General features: G+C 36.8%; 1 protein-coding gene across 50 annotated transcripts in view; it reads left to right on the top strand.

Annotated features, from left to right (window-relative positions):
• The window catches only part of Ank2 (ankyrin 2), a 442,295-nt gene that overhangs the window by 367,321 nt on the left and 55,743 nt on the right, over positions 1-19,231 (top strand). For 17 of the 50 annotated variants that reach the window (XM_033756203.1, XM_033756195.1, XM_033756209.1 and 14 more), the window contains 4 exons: positions 3,078-3,150; positions 9,944-10,088; positions 16,229-16,331; positions 17,135-17,238. In XM_033756203.1, the coding sequence (XP_033612094.1) occupies positions 3,078-3,150; positions 9,944-10,088; positions 16,229-16,331; positions 17,135-17,238 (425 nt within the window). Of the gene's footprint in view, positions 1-3,077; positions 3,151-9,943; positions 10,089-12,081; positions 12,097-16,228; positions 16,332-17,134; positions 17,239-19,231 lie in introns of all 50 variants that reach the window. The other 33 variants (XM_033756207.1, XM_033756210.1, XM_033756204.1 and 30 more) reach the window with 5 other exon arrangements.

The following is a 19,231-nucleotide window of genomic DNA, read 5'->3' as shown; positions in this document are numbered from 1 at the left end:
CTTCTCTCGATCTTTAGATTGTGCAGTGTTTAGTTTGCTTTCTGTGAACACAATACTGAAATTAATCGTCACAAGAAACACAGGAGCTGAATTTATTACCCTGGGCTTCTGTCATAACTTCATCTAAATACCATAAGACTTTCTTCACTTCCGCTTTTTTTTTTTTTTTTTTTTTTTTTTTTTTTTTTTTGCTGTTTTTGTTCTGGGGATCAAACTGAGGACCTTGCATTTACAAGGCAGCCATGGTGCCACTGAGCTAAATTCCCAGCCCTCTTCCTTGTCTTTTAACTAAGATTCCACCCAAGAAAATCTATTTAGTCATTTCATGGATTTTAAATGTATTTTTTGCTTAATTTTATGTCTGATTGAGAAGCATGTATGAGTTTTGAGTTCTCTGTCTTAAATGACTTGCTCCTGTGCAGCAGGCAAGCAGGTAGATGAGGCTCACAGTGTTGTGTGCAGCTCTAAGAGTGTGGAGCAGCAGATGGTCAGAGATGAATTGATTGGGGGAAAGGTAGTGCTCAAGTGGTGTTTCTCCAAGGCTGATGAAGCTAGAGAGGAAATGAGTTTAGAAAAAGAATATGTGGAACAACTTGAGGTGTTCTAGAGTGCGACCTGTCTGTGGTGATACAAACCATCCCACGTGGGTGTAGTGTGGAGTTAGAAGTAGGACCTCCTACTGTCTCTCTTTGCTGTATCACAAGTTTTGTGTTGAAGAAAATGGAAAGCCACCAAAAGGTATATGCAATATCCCGTTATCATTTAGTTCTCCTAACTCACATATTATACATGTATATATTCATAACGATGGTGTTTAATGTGATCCTCGCTCGAATTTCCTTTTGTAAATATACTCTTAAGTTCTCTACTGCTTTAGAAAGGAAAGAATTTGTGGAAGGGCCGTGATAACCTTTCAAGCAAGTCTTTACTGCTCTTGTAGCAAAGCTTACAAATTTAAACCACTTCTTTATTATACTTTAGTTCTTTAGGTGAAGATTTTAATCTATGGCAAAGAATTAGTCTTTTAAAGTCCCCATAAGTACTGAATGATGTACTTAATTCATTTTCCAAGCAGAAACTATAGAAACATGAATTTGAGACTCAGTAGTTTTTCAGTGATATATATTTAAACTCAAGAGATTTGGATGTTTATATTTTTATTTTGTACATGTGTTTTTTTTCCTACTGAAATTGGCAAAAATGATCCATATGCATTAAACTGAAGATCCTTGCAGTTAGGTTCCAGTGTCCTGCCCAGTATACAAAGCAGGACTGAGAAAAAATACACTGAGAGACAGAGCTAAGAGAGAGAAAGTGGGGCGTAAGGATGACCAATGCCAATGCAACTGACAAAGGTGCTGGTCAGTCCCAGGCACTGACCTTTATTGGCAATCAGCTGGGATGAAGGCAAGCCACACTAGCTTCTATGGAAATTATTGTAAACAAGGCTCGTAAAAGACAACACAAAGCACTCTCGAGTTGGAAACAGTGGGCAGAATATATGGCTGTAATTAGAACATTGTCCTTTTAGTGAGAAGGTTTTAGTTGTGGGAATGCAGTTTGGGTGCAAGTTACTCTGACCTTGGCACATAGGCTTCAGCCAGACATGCTTCCCAAAACAAGCCAATTGTGGGGTTAACGCTCTACAGCCTGCTGTTGGCATGACCAGTATTACAGTCCCCTCCCTGCACATTATGTACTGTGTGGTGTTTTGACATGCAAGTACATTGTGGAATGACCAAATCACACTAGTTAATATATATATCCACCCCCTCATGTACTGGTGTGTGTGTGTGTGTGTGTGTGTGTGTGCGGTGAGAACACTGAAAGTCTACTTTCAACAATTTTCAAGTATGTAATGTCTCATTATTGTTATAGTCACCACATGATACAGGGGTCTCTTGAGCTTAATCCTCCTGCCTAAGGGAACTTCTGTAACCTCTGAGTACTACCCTCTCCTCAGTCCTCCTCTGGCCCCCTCAGTCCCTGGTGTCCACCCTTCTCTCTTCTATGAGTTGGACTTTTTGGCTTCTGTATATTAATGAGGTAGTGTAGTGCTTGTCTTTCTGTGCCTGTCTTATTTCTCCTTTTTAAAAACTCATAGTGGTATCTGGAGATTAGCATGACTGGCATGAAGTGGGCCCTCACTGTGTTTCATGAGTGGATGAGTGAATAAAAAGTGCAGAGGTATTTCATGTTGAAATGAATTTAACTGTAGATTGCAATAAAATAAGCTATGCCGGGTCATACTTATTGATTACTAACATATGTCAATACTGTTATTAGAGCTGGAGTATACTATTTCATTAATTTTCAAAACTACTTTATGAAGTATTACTCTTTTTCTTTCTCTGTGATACTGGGGATCAAACCCTTAGCCTTTACACTGAACTACATCCCTATGCCAGTTTTAAAATTTTTAATTTTGAGATAAAGTCTCACTAAGTTGGTAAGTTAGGTAAGTCCTAATGGCTGATATGTAATGAAGCTAGAATTTGAATCAGACACCAGACGAGTTACTTGTCTGTAAAACCCTGGTCTCCTAACACTGCACATCAGGAATGAAGGCAGTTGATAAAGGTGATCAATTTCCTCCTGTTGACCCTCTAATCCAAGTAGAGAGGCGTTGCATTTTCTGTCCATGTAATTTATTTGGCTCATATTGATTACAGCTTCTTTTGCTGTGCTTTTAATAAATTGCATATATTCATTGCTTCTTTTTAAAGCTCTCCTGGAAAAATCACTTAGTTCATCTTAGGGAAGACTTGAAAATGATCGTCTGCTTACTCAATGTGACTAATTATCAATGCCGTTATTAAAGAATATATTTTTCAAATGGGAACTCAAGGTAATGAGCCTCTTCTTGTACAACTTTACTCTAATCAAGAATCATTTATCTCCAGGAAAAACAAATGAGTTTTCATGAGAGCGAAAGTTTCCAAAATATACCTGAGGGTAAGATAGGCTGGTCAGGGCCTGAGAGTTTGCTGCCTCTATTTTTGTGGCCACCGCATAACCCCTTTAATCCTTTGCTTGATTTTGTTTTTAATTGAGTGTTAATTATTTTGTCTTTCCAGACTATCACTGAAAAACACAAGCTAAATGTTCCCGAGACAATGACTGAGGTTCTTGATGTTTCTGATGAAGAGGGTAAGGTTGATTCAGTCTTCTGTGACGTCCGTGTTGTCACTGCACAAGAGCAAACCATCCTTATTCTCAGGACCAAGTTGCTGCTGTGTATGACAGCACCTCAATTTTTAAAGTCCATTTGTTACTTTTGTTTCAATATATTTACTTTTGCCATTGTTTGGGGTAGCCTCTGATCCTTCTACTTTCTCCTGTTATCTTTAATGTTTCTTAAGTAACAGGACTGGGAAAGGGGGGAAGAAACCAGGAAAGGGCCAAATGCTAAAGATTTACTTGGTGATAAAATTATTTTTTAATATATGTTTTTATTATGTCCAGCAAAGTTTGTTTTTGGTGCTGGGATAAAATCCAGTGCTTAAAGCACACTGAGAAAATGCTCTACCACTCTGGGAAAAATGCTCTATAACTGAGCTATATCACTAGCTTTTAAAATATTTTTTATTCAAATGCCTTTAAGGCATTAAAATTTTCTTTATTAAAGAAATTTTAAGAAATCTCTGTTTTCTGATTATTTCTAATGTACAGAATGCATAGTAAGTGCAGAGGAAACAAGCCTTGTAGAAAGCTTTAAAAATAGCACAGTAACAAATAGTACAGGTTCAGTAGATGGAGTATGATAAAAAAGAGTGAATATTATAAATTAAAAAAAAATTCATTACAGCAAAAGACACATTGCCATTAATCCCTCTCAGAATATTTCCCCTCACTTGAAACACACTTATTCCATCATCGTGGCCACTTTCTGGAGCATTTCTGGATGTCCTTTTGTGACTGTTTTTAGCGGCACTGTTGGCTGCCTCAGTGTCCTAAATTAATTCAAATCATTTACTTTCATGCTCATTTTGGGAGGAAGAGCCAGAAGCTGCATGCCAAGCCTGGCAAGCAAGGTGGATGAGAACACATGGTAATAGTTTGTGAACCTGGCTTTTCCGTGGATGGCATGCAGCAGCAGTAGTGACTGAACATTTGATAGCTTTACATAAGACACTCATGAAAGAGGACTTCCAGAACCGCTCCAGAGCGTGCAGAGAGTCATGGGACAAACTGGTTCAAGGTGAGGAGTACTGAGGATGATTAGTGACAATGTGTCTTTCAAACTGAGCTACCTGGGCCCAGGCATGAAGCATCACACGAGAGCTAGAGATCAGGCCTTCTACTTCAACCAGAGTAGTTCAGTTTTATTTCTTTTGTATTTTGATTTCTATGTAATATTTCACTTGCATAAAGAAATCTGTTACTAAAATAATGTGAAAGCAGTGTTTAAGTAACTAAGTTTCTATAGTATAGCTGTTACTCAAATGCACACAATTAAAATTATTGCCATATATATGTATGGAAAATGTGTATGTTTGAAAAATTTTTGGCATAAAAGATGTTACTAGGCCTAATCCTAATTGCTTTTATGGAGAAATAATAAAGGTAGTTGTTTTATGCTCTTTAACATATAATCCTAATATAAACCCTTACATCGAGATATCCTTATTTGGAACCAATTTGTTAAATCACTTATTGATAATAGGATTGAGTTGTCTCAGCTTGTGTAAGAGTTTATGATATGAGTAAAAAATGTTAGAACAATGTGTTATTATGAGTAAATGAAAAAGAATTTCCAAAGTCAGCAGTTCCAACTATATATTACAATTTTGAGTTCTGTCCTAGTATTTGCCAACTAATGTTCAGCATCCATGGACACACACCATATTTTATTTTGTGGAACCATCTTTTTCATCTTCATTTGTATGTTGAACAGCTTTTAAACAGTTTGGTGACCACTTTATTGATGGGGAAGTACTTAGTGATTCAGGTACTTTTAGAGGAACTTGTTGGAGTGAAAGCTTTTGTTTGCTTTTATATGTTTTTACCTGCATAGAAACAGCTTGCTTAGTATTTAAATCTATGTGCCTGATACTAATGTGTCTTCTGAAATTGCATGTGTAATATGAATAGGATTGTATATGTATACATTTGTGAACATATCAATCTGGAAGTTTAAATCCATAAATTGTTTATGTTAATGATTTTGCAGCTATAATTAAGACTTATTGACATAATTAGTTTATCAGATGAACATAGTATCAGAATTTTCCCCAATCTAATATCTTTCTATAGAATACAAATTTAGAGAAAAAATTAGTCTGTGCTAAGTTGACACTGAACTAGTATGGGCATGTTAATAACTCAGTTGTCAGTTACTAACTAAGCTACTAAGTCTGCCTCAGCTCATATTGTCCTTCTTTGATGAAGACAGCGTTTAGATGTCATAAAAAATCTATTAAGTTAGAATTTGGCATTGTGATACATGTTTGTAGTTTAAGAGACCTTGTCTCTTAGATATACACACATATGCACCCACGCTCATACTAGATAAATAGATTATACATATGTGTGTACACACACACACACACACACACATATATATATATGTATATATATATTTGGTATAATGTGATTTTTAAAGATAGGAAAAGTAAATTAACCTTTAAAACTATTTAGGGTAAATTTGACATTTTGGAGAAAAATGAGTATTATAAGGGTTATTGTAATGAGTATTATAAAAATAAGCATTGTATTATTCTATATAGCAAGAAGTTTCCAAAGTACATATAGTACCACTTTAAGGTAAATGTATTACATTAAAATCTAAATTTAATGCGGGGTGTGGTGGTGCACACCTGTAATCCCAGCACTCGGGAGGCTGAGGCAGGAGGATCAGTGAGAGTTCGAGACCAGCCTGGGCTACACAGTGAGTTCCAGGTCAGTCTCAACTACATAGTGAGACCCTGTCTCAAAAAACCAAAAAAGTAAATGGGGAGGGGTGGAGGGGGTGAAGGGAGGGCAGGGACAAGGAGAAAAAATGAGAACCAAGACCTGTCATGTAAAGCTACAAGATCCCAATAATGAATGTAACTGTACTGTATACCTAAAATGTACCAGTAAACTCAATAAAAAGAAAAAAAAAGACCCAAAAAAATCTAAATTTATAAATCAGATAAATTAGGGTTTATGTAACTTAAAAATAGCTTTTTATTTACAAAATAATGGTTAAGGAATTCAGTTAGCTAATGCATTTAATGCATTTATTATTGGATTTATAGAAATTCCATTAATATAAAACGGCCTCTCAGACCTTCTTATTGCATAAAGTGAGATCTGGTTATAACATTATATAATCTCAAATTGAAATTATTGCACGTTAAAAAAATTACTAGTGATAAGAGCAGTAGATCAGGGTGGAATACTGACTAGTGATCAAGAATGTCTCTTCTGGTAAGAGAAATCTGACATTTTTAGAAATAGCCCAAACTTCATAACATTTTATTCCTAGCAATCAATTCAAGTTGAATAGTTTTTATATAAGGGATATTTTGAGTTGTGCAAAGTAACTTTTTCATGCAAAGAATTAGCACATTGCCATCCCTGTAATATTTAGTTCAGTCAAAATGCTTTCATGGAACCTGCCATCATTGTGTGAATACTATATAGCCACTGTGTTTGGAAGGCATTAGCCAGTTGTTTTTTCTACACCATCTACTTTTTTTGTTTTGTTTTTGTTTTGTTTTGTTTTGTTTTTTTTTGGTATCAGGGATTGAACTCGGGACCATGTGCTTGTGAGGCAGGCCGTGGCACCACTAAGCTAAATGCCTGACCCTAAACCTTCTACTGTTTTAACCAATGTGTTGAGATGCAAGAGTATTCCAGTCAAATATGAATGTTTTCTCAGGCTAACTGGGTATGCATTAAAGCTGTCAGTATTATCTTGCCATGAAGCCAATCAACAGTTAATCTATATGACATTATTATGTAGAAAGTTCTATAAACGATAATATGGGGGATGCCTTTGAGAAGCATAGATGGGGTGAAAATGTATAAAATATTATTCTTGGGCACCATGTCATCAGTTCTTTGTATCTACTTGGCGATGTCAGGAGATAAGAACCTGGTAGTGTCTCATGGTCTTGCTGAGAGATGGGACATTAATAACAGGATGACCCAGGAAGGATAAAGGACAGTATGAAGATCCCAAGATAGGAAAATACAAGAGTGACACAAAGTGGCAAAATAATCCAGTTGTTTGGTTTGATGTGTAAAAACATGTAGCATTCCAGTGTGAACTGTTTGAATTCTTAACTGAATAGTCTGGGGGTATTCAGCACACCTTAAGATTTCAATTACTAATTGAAGCAATTAAAGCTTCTTTTACAAACAGTAATCCAGCAGTGGTGCACGGAAAGAATGCATGGGGAAGAAAGTGGAGGGAAGCAGATATCTAAAGTAAGAGAAGACATTTACTGAATGTCTGCAGTGTCAGGTGCATTGTCTCATTTAATGCCCAGAGTGTGCCTGTGACAGCCACCGCGGACCCACTGCCTGATTTTCTCCCAAGAGGACCCGGTTTTCTAAGGGAAATTCAGGTGCAGCAGTTTAACAGATAATTCAAAGATGAATATGGAGCTTGGAGAAAGGTCTGCAGTGGCCGCAGATTTCTATATAGATAGTATCGAAGGAGTCCCAGAGTCTTAAGAATGAATGATAATATGGGACGCTGGAAGAATGGTCAGATGGAAATACCAACATACAAGGGGTGTGAAGGCTGAGAAGAAAGACTCAAAGAGGTAGGGGTATGTCAGAAGAATTAAAGAGGCTTATTTTTTCAAAGAAGAAAAAATCACTTTTTGCCCCCTGATTAATTATTAAAATTAGCAAATATCTTTGACAGATGAAAAGGCATCAGGATGTGGAATAAAGAAGGTCTAATCATTAGGGGAAGAAATTACTGTCTTTCAAAGTAAGGGTGATCTTTCACCTGTGGAAAGGGAAGGACTCCAGAGTCTTTCAGAGGGGAGGGAACGGTGCAGACCAAGACCTGATGTATAGTTATCTGAGAGAGACTGCAGGATGAGGAGCTAGTGGCAGGGATGGACTGGCAGAAATTTCCTTACCTTCAAAGGAGTTAAAATCAATAATGTCTTATTTGCGGGCACACATTAAAGACTTGTAAAGCTTTGAGTTGTCTGAAGAGTTTCCTAGTGGTGGGCCAACTTGGGTAAATGTCTTCTCAAACATTTTTTTCAACATTGTACTCATTTCTGTAGATTCTACTCTCCATCTCTCATTGCTGATTTTTAAATACTGAATAATATACCTTATACATAAACATCTTGGAGAGAAATTTTGTAGGACACCAGTTCCCAGACAGATGCCACTCCAGCTAGTGACAGTATTAGATTAGACACCAGTACCGGCCCTAGGAATTTTACTTCTTTGGGACATTTCTGAGACTTATCAAGCCATCCTGATGTATACCTAAAGACCACCATACTTGTCTCTAAAACTCTGAAGCCTCACTTTTAATAACAGGTCTGTTATGCAGAAAGCATTATAACAAAACCATCAAAATGCAAGGAATGAGAGAGAATGCAAAGGTCATCCACTGTCTTGTGAACTCAGTATAATCAGAGGTTTTAAAATTATGCCTTGACTTTCACCAGAGTGACAAAACTTGATATAGTTGAATAAAAATGTACTTTATAAAGTGACTTCCTTTCTTTCATCAAGATTTTTATGCTCGTAAAACAAAGGTCCAGGATCATGTGGTTTGCTTGCATGTTCTGCGAGATACAACTACAAGCTTTGTTGCTTCAGAAGGGAGCTCTTCTTTCTATTCTCTTCCTCTCTCCTCTTTTCTTTCCTTAATCCTTATAAGCTTTCTGCTTCCTACTGAGAAGAGATGTCCAGAGGAAAAGATGAGTGGAATAAGAAACTGTGAACTGCAGTCACTATTGTATTAAAGAGCTTTGAGGAATTTTGAAGAACTGATATACAAAAGCTTATTTGAGTTGCCTTGGTTCCCTGTGACCACCCTGGCCACTAATAGATTGCAGTAAGAACTGGTAGATTAGGTGAATCAAATGGAAATGTGAAAACAAATTGACACAGAGGAGGGACACTGTACTTTGGGCAGTATTGGAAATTGGTGTCAGAAATCAAAGCTGAAACTATATTAGATTTATGGGGTGGGATAGCAGTTTGAGGGAAGGAGAAAGAGAATGAAAAAACAAGAGCAGACAAGGGCACGTTTGGTTTTTAAATAATCTTTTTAGTTTCCTGCTCAAGAGATCCATAACACAGTCTGTATTACATGACAGATTCTGCGTTCATCCATATCCAATACTCTTTCAAAAGTAGGCATAGGCTTAATCTTCCGAAATGATGGTAAAACTCTCTGAAAATAATACAGGCTTATTCCCAAACCAAACAACTGTGGGCTAGTGTAGCTGCTGTTGGAATTCATCTTGGAATTTTTTTTTACTTCATCCTAGTGATCTTTCTTTAATGTGTACATTCGATTGATCTTATAAAATATTGTAATTTCATTTAAAATACCTCATATTTGTCTTAGACTTCAGCATATTGCCTCTTGTATGAAGAGATTAATAATGTATAAAACTGTTGAAGCTACTCAGGGAAGTCATGAGTAGCCTACATATTGGAGTAATTATTAAATTAAACAATATGAGCTGTTAACCATCAGGATAAAAATACAATGAATAAAGTAATTAACAATTGCTAAAAGAGAAACAATTCAGGTGATGATTTCTTTTGTTGTGTATAGAAGATGGACACAGTTTGGTCTAAGTTCTAGCGCTCTGCAGACATCTGTGTGTCCTGTGTCTCCTGGTGTGCTGTGTTTCACTGACAACAAGGCTGCTTGCTAATGCATTTCACAATTGAAATATATTTTGTAGCTGATGCTGCGTTCTGCAGATAACATTTTCCATCTTCTGATTGTTTCAAGGGGACGACACGATGACTGGTGATGGAGGAGAATACCTGAGACCCGAGGATCTCAAGGAACTGGGCGATGACTCCCTGCCCAGCAGCCAGTTCCTGGATGGCATGAATTACCTGCGTTATAGCTTGGAGGGAGGACGGAGTGACAGGTATTCATGGAAAACTTATACTCTGTGTCTGCCAGAACTATATGCAATACATTTTTATGATTGTTAGAAAAAGAAGACACAATTATTGAGCCCTTGACCAGCACCTCACCACTCTTAGCAGTTAGCATGTTATCTTACTTAACATCTAACAACTTTCAGAAATGCCCACTTTCTAGAAGAGGAAACAGAGCCTAGAGAGATTAAACAACCTAGCAAAATCAAACAAATACTCAGAAATAGGTATATGATAAATAAGAGGTCTCTACCTTGTATGATGTGTATGATTGTCCTTTTTTTCTCTAGGTAAATTCAAAGGGCTGTTTTGCCTTATTCATGTGTTTACCAAGCGATATCTGTGACACTTTTATTAGTTCCCTTTTTTATTAGTACCATAATTTCTATGAACAAAGGTATGTTATGAAGAGTATTTAAAATCAAACAAGTTTAAAAGAAAACTCTGCCTGTAATTGGCTTTTCATTTAAAAAATAAAAGTATAAAAAAGCATTGATACAAGAAGTAATCTGGGCAGAATGTAGATGACCCCTGTTCGTAGCGATCTGGGGAGGCTGATGTAATGTGCTAAAGCATCAGTTTAGGCCAGGTATATGCCTGTCCAGGCAGTGGATTGTCTGTTGCTATTCAGGATTCTCATATGTATAGTTTTAAAATTGGCTCTATTGTAAACTACTATACAAAACGTATCCAGCATATTTATAATCTAAGAAATAAATACTTTAAAGTCATCAATTTTAAATGGATAATTGATATTTTAAAAAACAAGCTTTTCTTAGGTTTTTCCCTTGAGCACCAATTGTGCTCTTTTTAAAAACAATCCAATATGGATATAGTAAGTTCATTTTGTGCCAAGCTTTTTTTGTGGTAAGTACAGGCGACACCAGCATGACTCAAATTAGCTTACTAACTTCATAGCCTAGGAGAGTGGCCACAGAGTGGCCACAGGGTGATACTGGACCCTGAGGCTAGAGCTTCCAGGAGGAGAGGAGGCCAGACCTAGACTGAATGATAAGTAATGATGGCCAGGGAAGGTGGGGAGGACATGAACAAAGGCTCACAGTATGTGCGAGAAGCTGAGAAGGCCCAGAGATGCTGGAGGGTACCTGCAAAGGAGGACAAATCATATTTGCATGGGGGACTCCCACTCCCAGCCAATGGATGAGCTTTAGAGGAGAGCTGATAAGGGCTAGAGCTTGTAGCAGTGACCGCCTGAGAGGCTGTTGTAGTGGTTTTAGCTGCAGTTGTTATCAGAGGGCTAGAACCTTAGTGGCAGTTGAGGAGAGAAATTCATCAATGAAAAATTTAAGACGTGTAGGAGATGCAGTGAGCCACATTTGGTGATATTTTTTATGGGGTGGTTGAAAAGGAAGGAGGTTAAATTGACTCCTTGGTCTCAGTGGCTTAAGGGTGGTCCTTGGAATCAGGATTCAGATGGTGGAGCCCCTCTGAGATGGTAGGACCACCGTTCCATGTGTCGAGTTCTGATTCACTCATGAATTTTGACCTTATAACCTGAAATACTTAAAAGGCTTCAAGTTTCAATGAAAGGAAAGGTTTCTAGCTTTGCATGAGTTCATAATAATCTGCAAATAGGCATGTTACTGCCAGTGTGGTCTCTTTTATTAAGAAAAAATTACCTGATTCAGCCCTTTTGCCTTCTTTTAAAGTATTCAGTTGAGAGACTTAGAGTGTGCTTTCTGTAAAACAAGAGTAGATACTTGAATTCTACTTAAGGTGAACCTCATCAGCATTTAAATAAAGGGAACAAGAAACGAACGAGGCATGGCTGGTTCTCTGTTCCATGTGTGTGTTTCTAGAGCACCAGATGTATACACGACCTTCAAAATGCAACTACAGACTGCATCTCCTTTTCATGATTTTTTTTGTTTTATTTTTTAATTTTGCATATGCAATTCAATATAAGCCCCTCTTTTGGTAACCATTTTTCTTTTTGTTATTTATTTGGTATGCTCTCAGTAGTACCATGCCCAGGTAGGTATTACATAGCATGAAAATATGGCCTTCCTGGATACACCCACATTTTCCTGCTCACTGCTCAGTGTGTCTGTGTCTGTGTATGTTGGCAGGAGGTGCTTATATTTCTAGAATTATGGATTTATTCTCAGATTAGATTCTTTTCATTAAATTGAATAACCATTTGAGAGAAAAGAGGTGAATCTGTCGTTACTAGAATGAAAATCGGCTATATGAGCAGACCCGACTTTAACTGTCACAGCTCCACCCTGTGGTTGACAAAATAGGAGCCTAGCTTCCCTCACCCTGACCAGCCCATGGGTAGTTGGAAAAGATAGAGGAGAAAGGTTCTGATGCCTTAAATGTATGTAGATGCAGAAGAATAAAATACAGACAGTGTATTGTCTCTTTAACAAAAGCACAACCAACTTGTCAGTTGAATTTTGTGTCCATTTTATTATTGCTTACAAACTTAAAATGCTATCAAAATTCAGTATAAAATATCAAATAACAAACTGCAGAAACTTCTACATATATTAACACTAACACATTGCAATTTTTGGGTATTCATTTGTTCAAGAGAGTTTGAAACTCCATATATAAATGCTGCAATTACTAAAATAGTAATTATAATTTTCAATGAACTTATACTTTCATACTATCTAATGTAGTTCATAAAGCAACTTTCCCATAATATAACAAGTATAAACTGAGTACATAACAAAGTAGTTGTCACCTAGAGCTGAGAATCCCCTAGCTTAACAAGTAAATATTGACACTTCTATGGAGATGTTGTTATAAATGTACTGAAAGATCAAATGCCCTCTGACTTAATGAAAAAGTGGCAATCCTGTCACAAAATGTTTACATTTTCTAATTGCTTTTTTTTCTGTGATGCTATAGAATCTACTTGAATGAAATAGTATGGTTACACTATTCTGACACAGGAGACATTATTCTTCCTGAGAAAATAATAACCAGCACAAAGGCCTGGAATAATTCAAGACCCTTAATCAGAAATTGGCCTCCCCAATTTAAAATATGTTAGAAAATATGAACATTTATTAAATAACCAGATAGCATTTTGGGATGCAGTAAATAGTTACCCAAAGTAAAATCTATAAAGATACTTACACATATATTTCTGACTTACTCATTTTCCCCACTATCTCTGTCCGGTTTTTAATTACTCTGTGTCTACATAACCTACTATCGTTCCTTCTATGCCCTAGTCTCTATATTCCTGTTGGAGTTTTAAGAAGGACAAAAATATAACACCAGTATCTCTCTACCCCTCCCAGTTCAAAACCAAAACCAGGAAACAGGTAGATAAATCTCAAAAACCATGCTTTGCCGTTGACACTAATTGTAGGATGCTGCTGTACATTCATACCCCAGTGGGCTCTTTTATACTGCATTCCGGGAGCAGCAGACCTGTCCACCCAGTCACTGTTACTCCTTCAGAGTGGCAAATAAGACCTAGTGCCTTCTTTCAAAGTTTAAGCATTTACAGTGCTAGCAACCACACCACTAGGTTTATTGGGGTCCCTTCATTTACTATTCTTCATTTACTGCTTTATGCACTGTATTAGATAGTATGAAAGTGTAAGTTCATTGAAAATTATAATTACTATTTACTTGTTCCCATTCCAGATAAATTTTCATTTACTCTTTGAGACCAGTGTTTCTGCTAATCTAGTACTGCATGTGACCATCAAGTCTTCCTTATGACCAAGCTTCCACTTCTTAAAAAGAGGCTTTCTGCTTTTTCTGTATCGTTAATGTATATACATCAAGCACCTTTAAATGTGTAAAGCATAGTCTCAATCTTTGAGTTCTAAAGTTGTGGATAGATATTATGTAATTAAAAACCCAAGCTCAACAGAAACTATTAGACTGGGGAAGATGATTGCACTTATGGACAAGCCATACCACTTCAAGGGTTGGCCCCTCTACTACTTTCCCTTCCGTGGCCAAATTCAAGACAAAAGAAAAGAAAAAAAAAACACTGGAGCATTTTATCTTGTGCTGCCTGGTACAAACATAGCCAACTAAATCCTTGCTATCTAAAGAAGGAAAAAAAAAGATGCATTCTACCAATTGAGATAAGTTTTTGATGAGATTAAAGACCCTTTTCCTAAGAATTTAACCTCTGTCCCCAGCCTCAGATTCAAAATGAAGCAATATTGATTGCTATAGGCTGCAGCCTTTTGAAGAAATACACTGCAGAAGGCAGCTGCATAACTAGAGAAACAGCTGTGACGTAAGCTGTCTGCATTGCTGGGGCCCTTACCTGTGTTGAGGAGTTCACTAAGGTGAGGATGGTGAACTTCCTAGAGACTGAGCGCCGATCTGCAGCCCAAAACCCATTCATTTAATTTAAAATGCCAAAGCTGCAATCAAGCCTGAATACTGAGGTTTTAGTTTAGAAAAAACAACTCATACATTAACATTTTTATCTTAAAATAAAAACAGAATAGACGCATGCCAGGGATTCACCACCACTGCACTAAAGCATCCAGGCTGCCTCTGCCCAGGCTGAGGCAGGACTGAATTCCCAAATTACATTAAGATTTCCTTTTATCATAAGCACAGAGACTTACAGAAGTATAAGTACCAAGGGTCACATAATCAGTTCCCTCGATTCATGTCATTTGCTCTCTAAGATTAAGATTCCTAGAGATCTACATGCAAAATAGGAGACAGAAGGCCTTGAGTTACTAGGAATAATCTCCAAAGCGATGATTTTCTTAAGGACAATTGGAATTGGCTGTGATGCCTTATAACGTTGATAGTAAGATTAGCTGTATTTGCAAAATTAAAATAGTACTTACCAGTAAACTTGCTATTTAATCCATAATTCTGTAGGGCTTCACTGGCCAAATATCTACCAGCTAAAAGCAAATGAAAGTGCTTCTATCACTATTATGAAAAATTGCATATCTCCCTCCCTCAGAGGGCTTTAGACTAATTTTTTTTTTTTTTTGTACCGGGGATCGAACTTGGGTCCTTGTACTTACAAGGCAGGCGGCAGAACCACTGAGCTTAATCCCCAGCCCTAGGCTAATATTTTGAATGCAGATCTTTAAATCTTGAAGATATGTATGTATGTATGTGTGTGTGTGTGTGTGTGTGTGTGTGTGTGTGTATAATATAAAATAAGCCTTTTCAGTCTCTTTCTCATTTGTACAAAGCGATTGAAAGAAATGAAATTGCATTATGCAAAGATCAAGTTTTATCCATTACATAAGAGTATGCAATTCAGAACTTTGAAATTCAGATTTATGAAAAATGTTAAACACTTGCTAGGAAACCCTATTTTGAAGGGAATCCCCCATGTTGGTCAGTGCCCATTGGCAGTTGGTCTTTGTGCTGGCAACTGTGGCTGTGTGCAGGTTGGTGTTTAGAAACCATTTCTTGTGAGGTCGCATCTCATCACCACAGCAACCAGCACTCTAGTGCTTCACTCAGCACACACAGGACGTGTAAAGGGGGACAGTGTCCTCCTTTGAAACAATATCATTGTCAGAGTCAAACCAGAAACAAACAAGAGGAACTTCCCTTCCGCAGGAAGCACGCCTCTGGCCCCCATCCATCCGAAGCTGTACCTTCCAAGTGAGCGCCCCAGCACTGAGTCATTCACCATCCAGAGAGGAAGAGAAAAAGGCAGGAGAGACAATGGAAAATAATGAGGGAAAAGGAAACCTGCACTTTCATTTTGTGCTTCTCTTTGAGAACTGTCTCTTTTCCCACTGGTATTTTTCTTAGTTGCCTAGAGATTAACACTGAACCCAGACTTAAGCCATCGATCCTGGAATTATTTCCTATGTGAATTTCTTATCCTGGCAGTAAGTAAATGGCGCTTGCTGCTTGCACACATTTCTGGGAAGAAAATGAATCAGATTAGGAGTATCGCATTTTAACTCCTGGATTCCCTTGTGCCCTGGCCATTGAGTGGCAGGAACCATTCAAAAGAGGTGTGAGCTCAGCTGCTGGACAGGGAGGTAGGGCAGCAGGATCCCTGTGTCCCCTGGAAGTTGCATGGTTCGCTAATGGCACGCTTTTCTCACTCCCTGCTCTGCTCATCCTTCACCCTTCCAACCTTCCCCTGCTGTTGGTATATGGCCATGGCCTCCTGCCACCCTACCAGCCTCCGGTCCTTCAGTTCTGACAGGTCTCACACCCTGAGCCATGCGTCCTACCTGAGAGACAGTGCCGTGATGGACGATGCCATTGTCATCCCCAGTCACCAGGTATGTACCTTCTTGCCTTTCAGCTTCTCCTACATTTCCTATGTGGAAAATGTCCTGAGATAAAGAAATCCGAGATTGGAAGGTTTCCTAAAACATGAAAAATGTTCACTAGGTTTTTCAGTGAGAACTATTTCTGAAATAATACAGTGCTTCTTTTTATCCAGTTGTACTAAATTTGGTGGAGATTTTATATAAGGATTTGTGTTGTTAAAGTAAATTTCTATTAAAGGAAAAAGAAGATGCATTTATGGTATAAAATGATGGTACAGGTTAAAATGTATCCTTCAATATTTAAAATTATTAGTTATTAAAAAGGCTTAAAAGATATTCTGGAATGTTTTTAATTTAGGTATGATTTTTAAAATTACTTTTGATAGGTTGGATATAAGGAACTAGGCAGATACCAACGCTCTTCAAATGCAATTATATTAAAATGATCTTATATTAATAATATAATTTTAACAGGAGTGCAGTCTGCTCGTGGCGATGCATGCCTGTAATCCCAGGACTCTGGGGGTCCTGGCAGGTTTGAGCATAGCCTGGGCAACTTAGTAACTTAGACTCTGTACCAAAATAAAAAATAAAAAGAGGGCTGGGGATGTAGCTTTGTGTGAAAATGAATTGGGTTGAATCCCTGGTATAGGAATTATGAAAGGAATGAATTATAAAATATTAGTTTGAAATACTTTGGTCTTATACTTCTTAAGTGAAATCTTTTCCATGAAATACCACCTTGTTGTGATGGTAGTTTTTAGATTTTATTATAGTTTACTTTACTTAAATCCAATGTTCTTTGTGTTTAGGTATCAACTCTAGCCAAGGAGGCAGAAAGAAATTCTTATCGTCTCAGCTGGGGCACTGAGAACTTGGACAACGTGGCTCTTTCTTCCAGCCCTATTCATTCAGGGTGAGTAAGTCAATATTATGTGTCCAGATCAAGAGGTACAAAGAGATGAGAGTGAAAATAACAGCTTTCTCCCGGAGCTTCAGCTGATGGCTAGCTTACAGTGGAGGTAACCTTTGATCAAACTGGTAAATAATGTTTTTTTCCAACATGGACTCTATCTACCGAAACAAAATAGCAAAAGGGTTTAATTCAGCACAGAAATTGACTATTGTTTTTAAATAACTAGCAAAAATGCATCAAAGAGCTTGCTAACTAACTGTAATCTACTGGTGGTCTCCTTAATTGTTCATTTGCCATCCTGAAAACATCTTAAAAAGAGGGGCTGAATCAGCTGCTTTCTAGAAAATTTCTATTTGCTAAGATTAACTGATTTCTTTCCATTTTAATGCATGAAAAGTAATATTTGCAGAAGTTAGAGTCAAACAAATATATAAATGAGTTTATATCCTTTTTGAAATAGGAATGTAAGTGAAAAGGGAGGTTTGAATGTGTACAGTGAGCTCCTCAGTTGGCTTTTTGGAGTCTTCCTGAAGTCATCTGGAGAACACGTACTGCCCTGTGTAAGCAACACTGCCTGTTCATTCATTCATGAAACTGCAAGAATTGGAGCCATATTTTCAGACACATTTAAAGTTGTTCTTAATGTGAGAATTCAATTATGTATAATATAAATTCCTTAAGGAGTTTTAATTGTAACATTAGTCCAGTTGTTTTTTTTCTTTACATTTTAGTAGTTTCAATAATGTAGTAACATTCAATAATATAGTAATATATATATATATATATATATATATAATCACCATATTTTTAATCTAATTACTTCTTTTAAAGCCCTACCTATATTTTATCTAACAAAATGGAATACTTTGATTGAAATTATTATTCCAAACTATCCAAATTATGGAAATATTTTGAGTAATTGACCCTTTCTTGCTTTTGTTTTTATAAAATAATTTCCTTTTAGAAAATTTTGCTGGATAATTTAAATATTTCAGATTTCTTAATCTAATCATCTACTAAATAAATGCCACAGAACAGTGGTGGCAAGCCTTCTAGACATTAGTGCCCAAACTGCAATCCAAAACCTACTTATTTATCATAAAGTGCCAACACTACAGTTATCAGGGTTTTAGTTTAGAAAAACCACTCATACATTAACATCTTTCATCTTAAAAGGAAACCAAATAACATGTATGCCATAGGTTTGCCACCCCTGCCATAGAATACATAACTTAGTTATATCGATATTGAAAATAGTCATAATATTTTTCTTGTTAAAGAAAGACAGTTTTTTTAATTCAAGAGTTGTGAAGGGAAAATTTTAAAAAATAAGCCTCATTGAAATTTACTTGCACATTTTAAGTATAAAATGAGATAATTAAAATCTCACAGTTATATATTATTAAAGAAGATAAGATTGCAATCTGCTACTAAGTTTTTCAACTGTGATAAGTAAGAAGGAAAAGAGACCTGGACCTAGAAGATTGAAGGAAAAGAGATGAGGATCTAGAACTCATATGGAAGTATTTTAAGTTCCTAGCCACCTTATAAAATGAAGAAATTATTTTAGGTTAAATATAATTGACTACTATTATTTACATTTTAAAGAGTCAATGTAGTTGGCTTTCCAAATAAATCACTTATATCTCTGGAGGGATTCTTAAAGAACTTCTTAAATTACTGAGGACAGTAAATATTCAGTTTAAGTACGTCAATGTCTATAACAATTGTACCAAACTACATAACAACTATACGTAATTATGTAATAATGGTGGCTTGCTTATAATGAACCAACAGCATCCAATGGCTAAAGATTAATCACTTAAGATAAAGATCTCTGAAAACCACAGTTGCCAACAGACTAATTTTTTCTATCAGTTTCAGTCACTTATCACTGACTCAGGAATTCTCAATGCTGGCTGTACATTAGGATTGGCTGGGAGCTATAAAATATTCTAATGTCCATGCTTTACCCCATACCAGCTATAGCTGA

The sequence above is a fragment of the Fukomys damarensis genome, unplaced genomic scaffold (assembly GCF_012274545.1).
Source record: "Fukomys damarensis isolate Sample0158 unplaced genomic scaffold, DMR_v1.0_HiC HiC_scaffold_25, whole genome shotgun sequence".
Classification (NCBI taxonomy): domain Eukaryota; kingdom Metazoa; phylum Chordata; class Mammalia; order Rodentia; family Bathyergidae; genus Fukomys; species Fukomys damarensis.
This window is presented reverse-complemented; position numbering and strand designations above follow the sequence as displayed.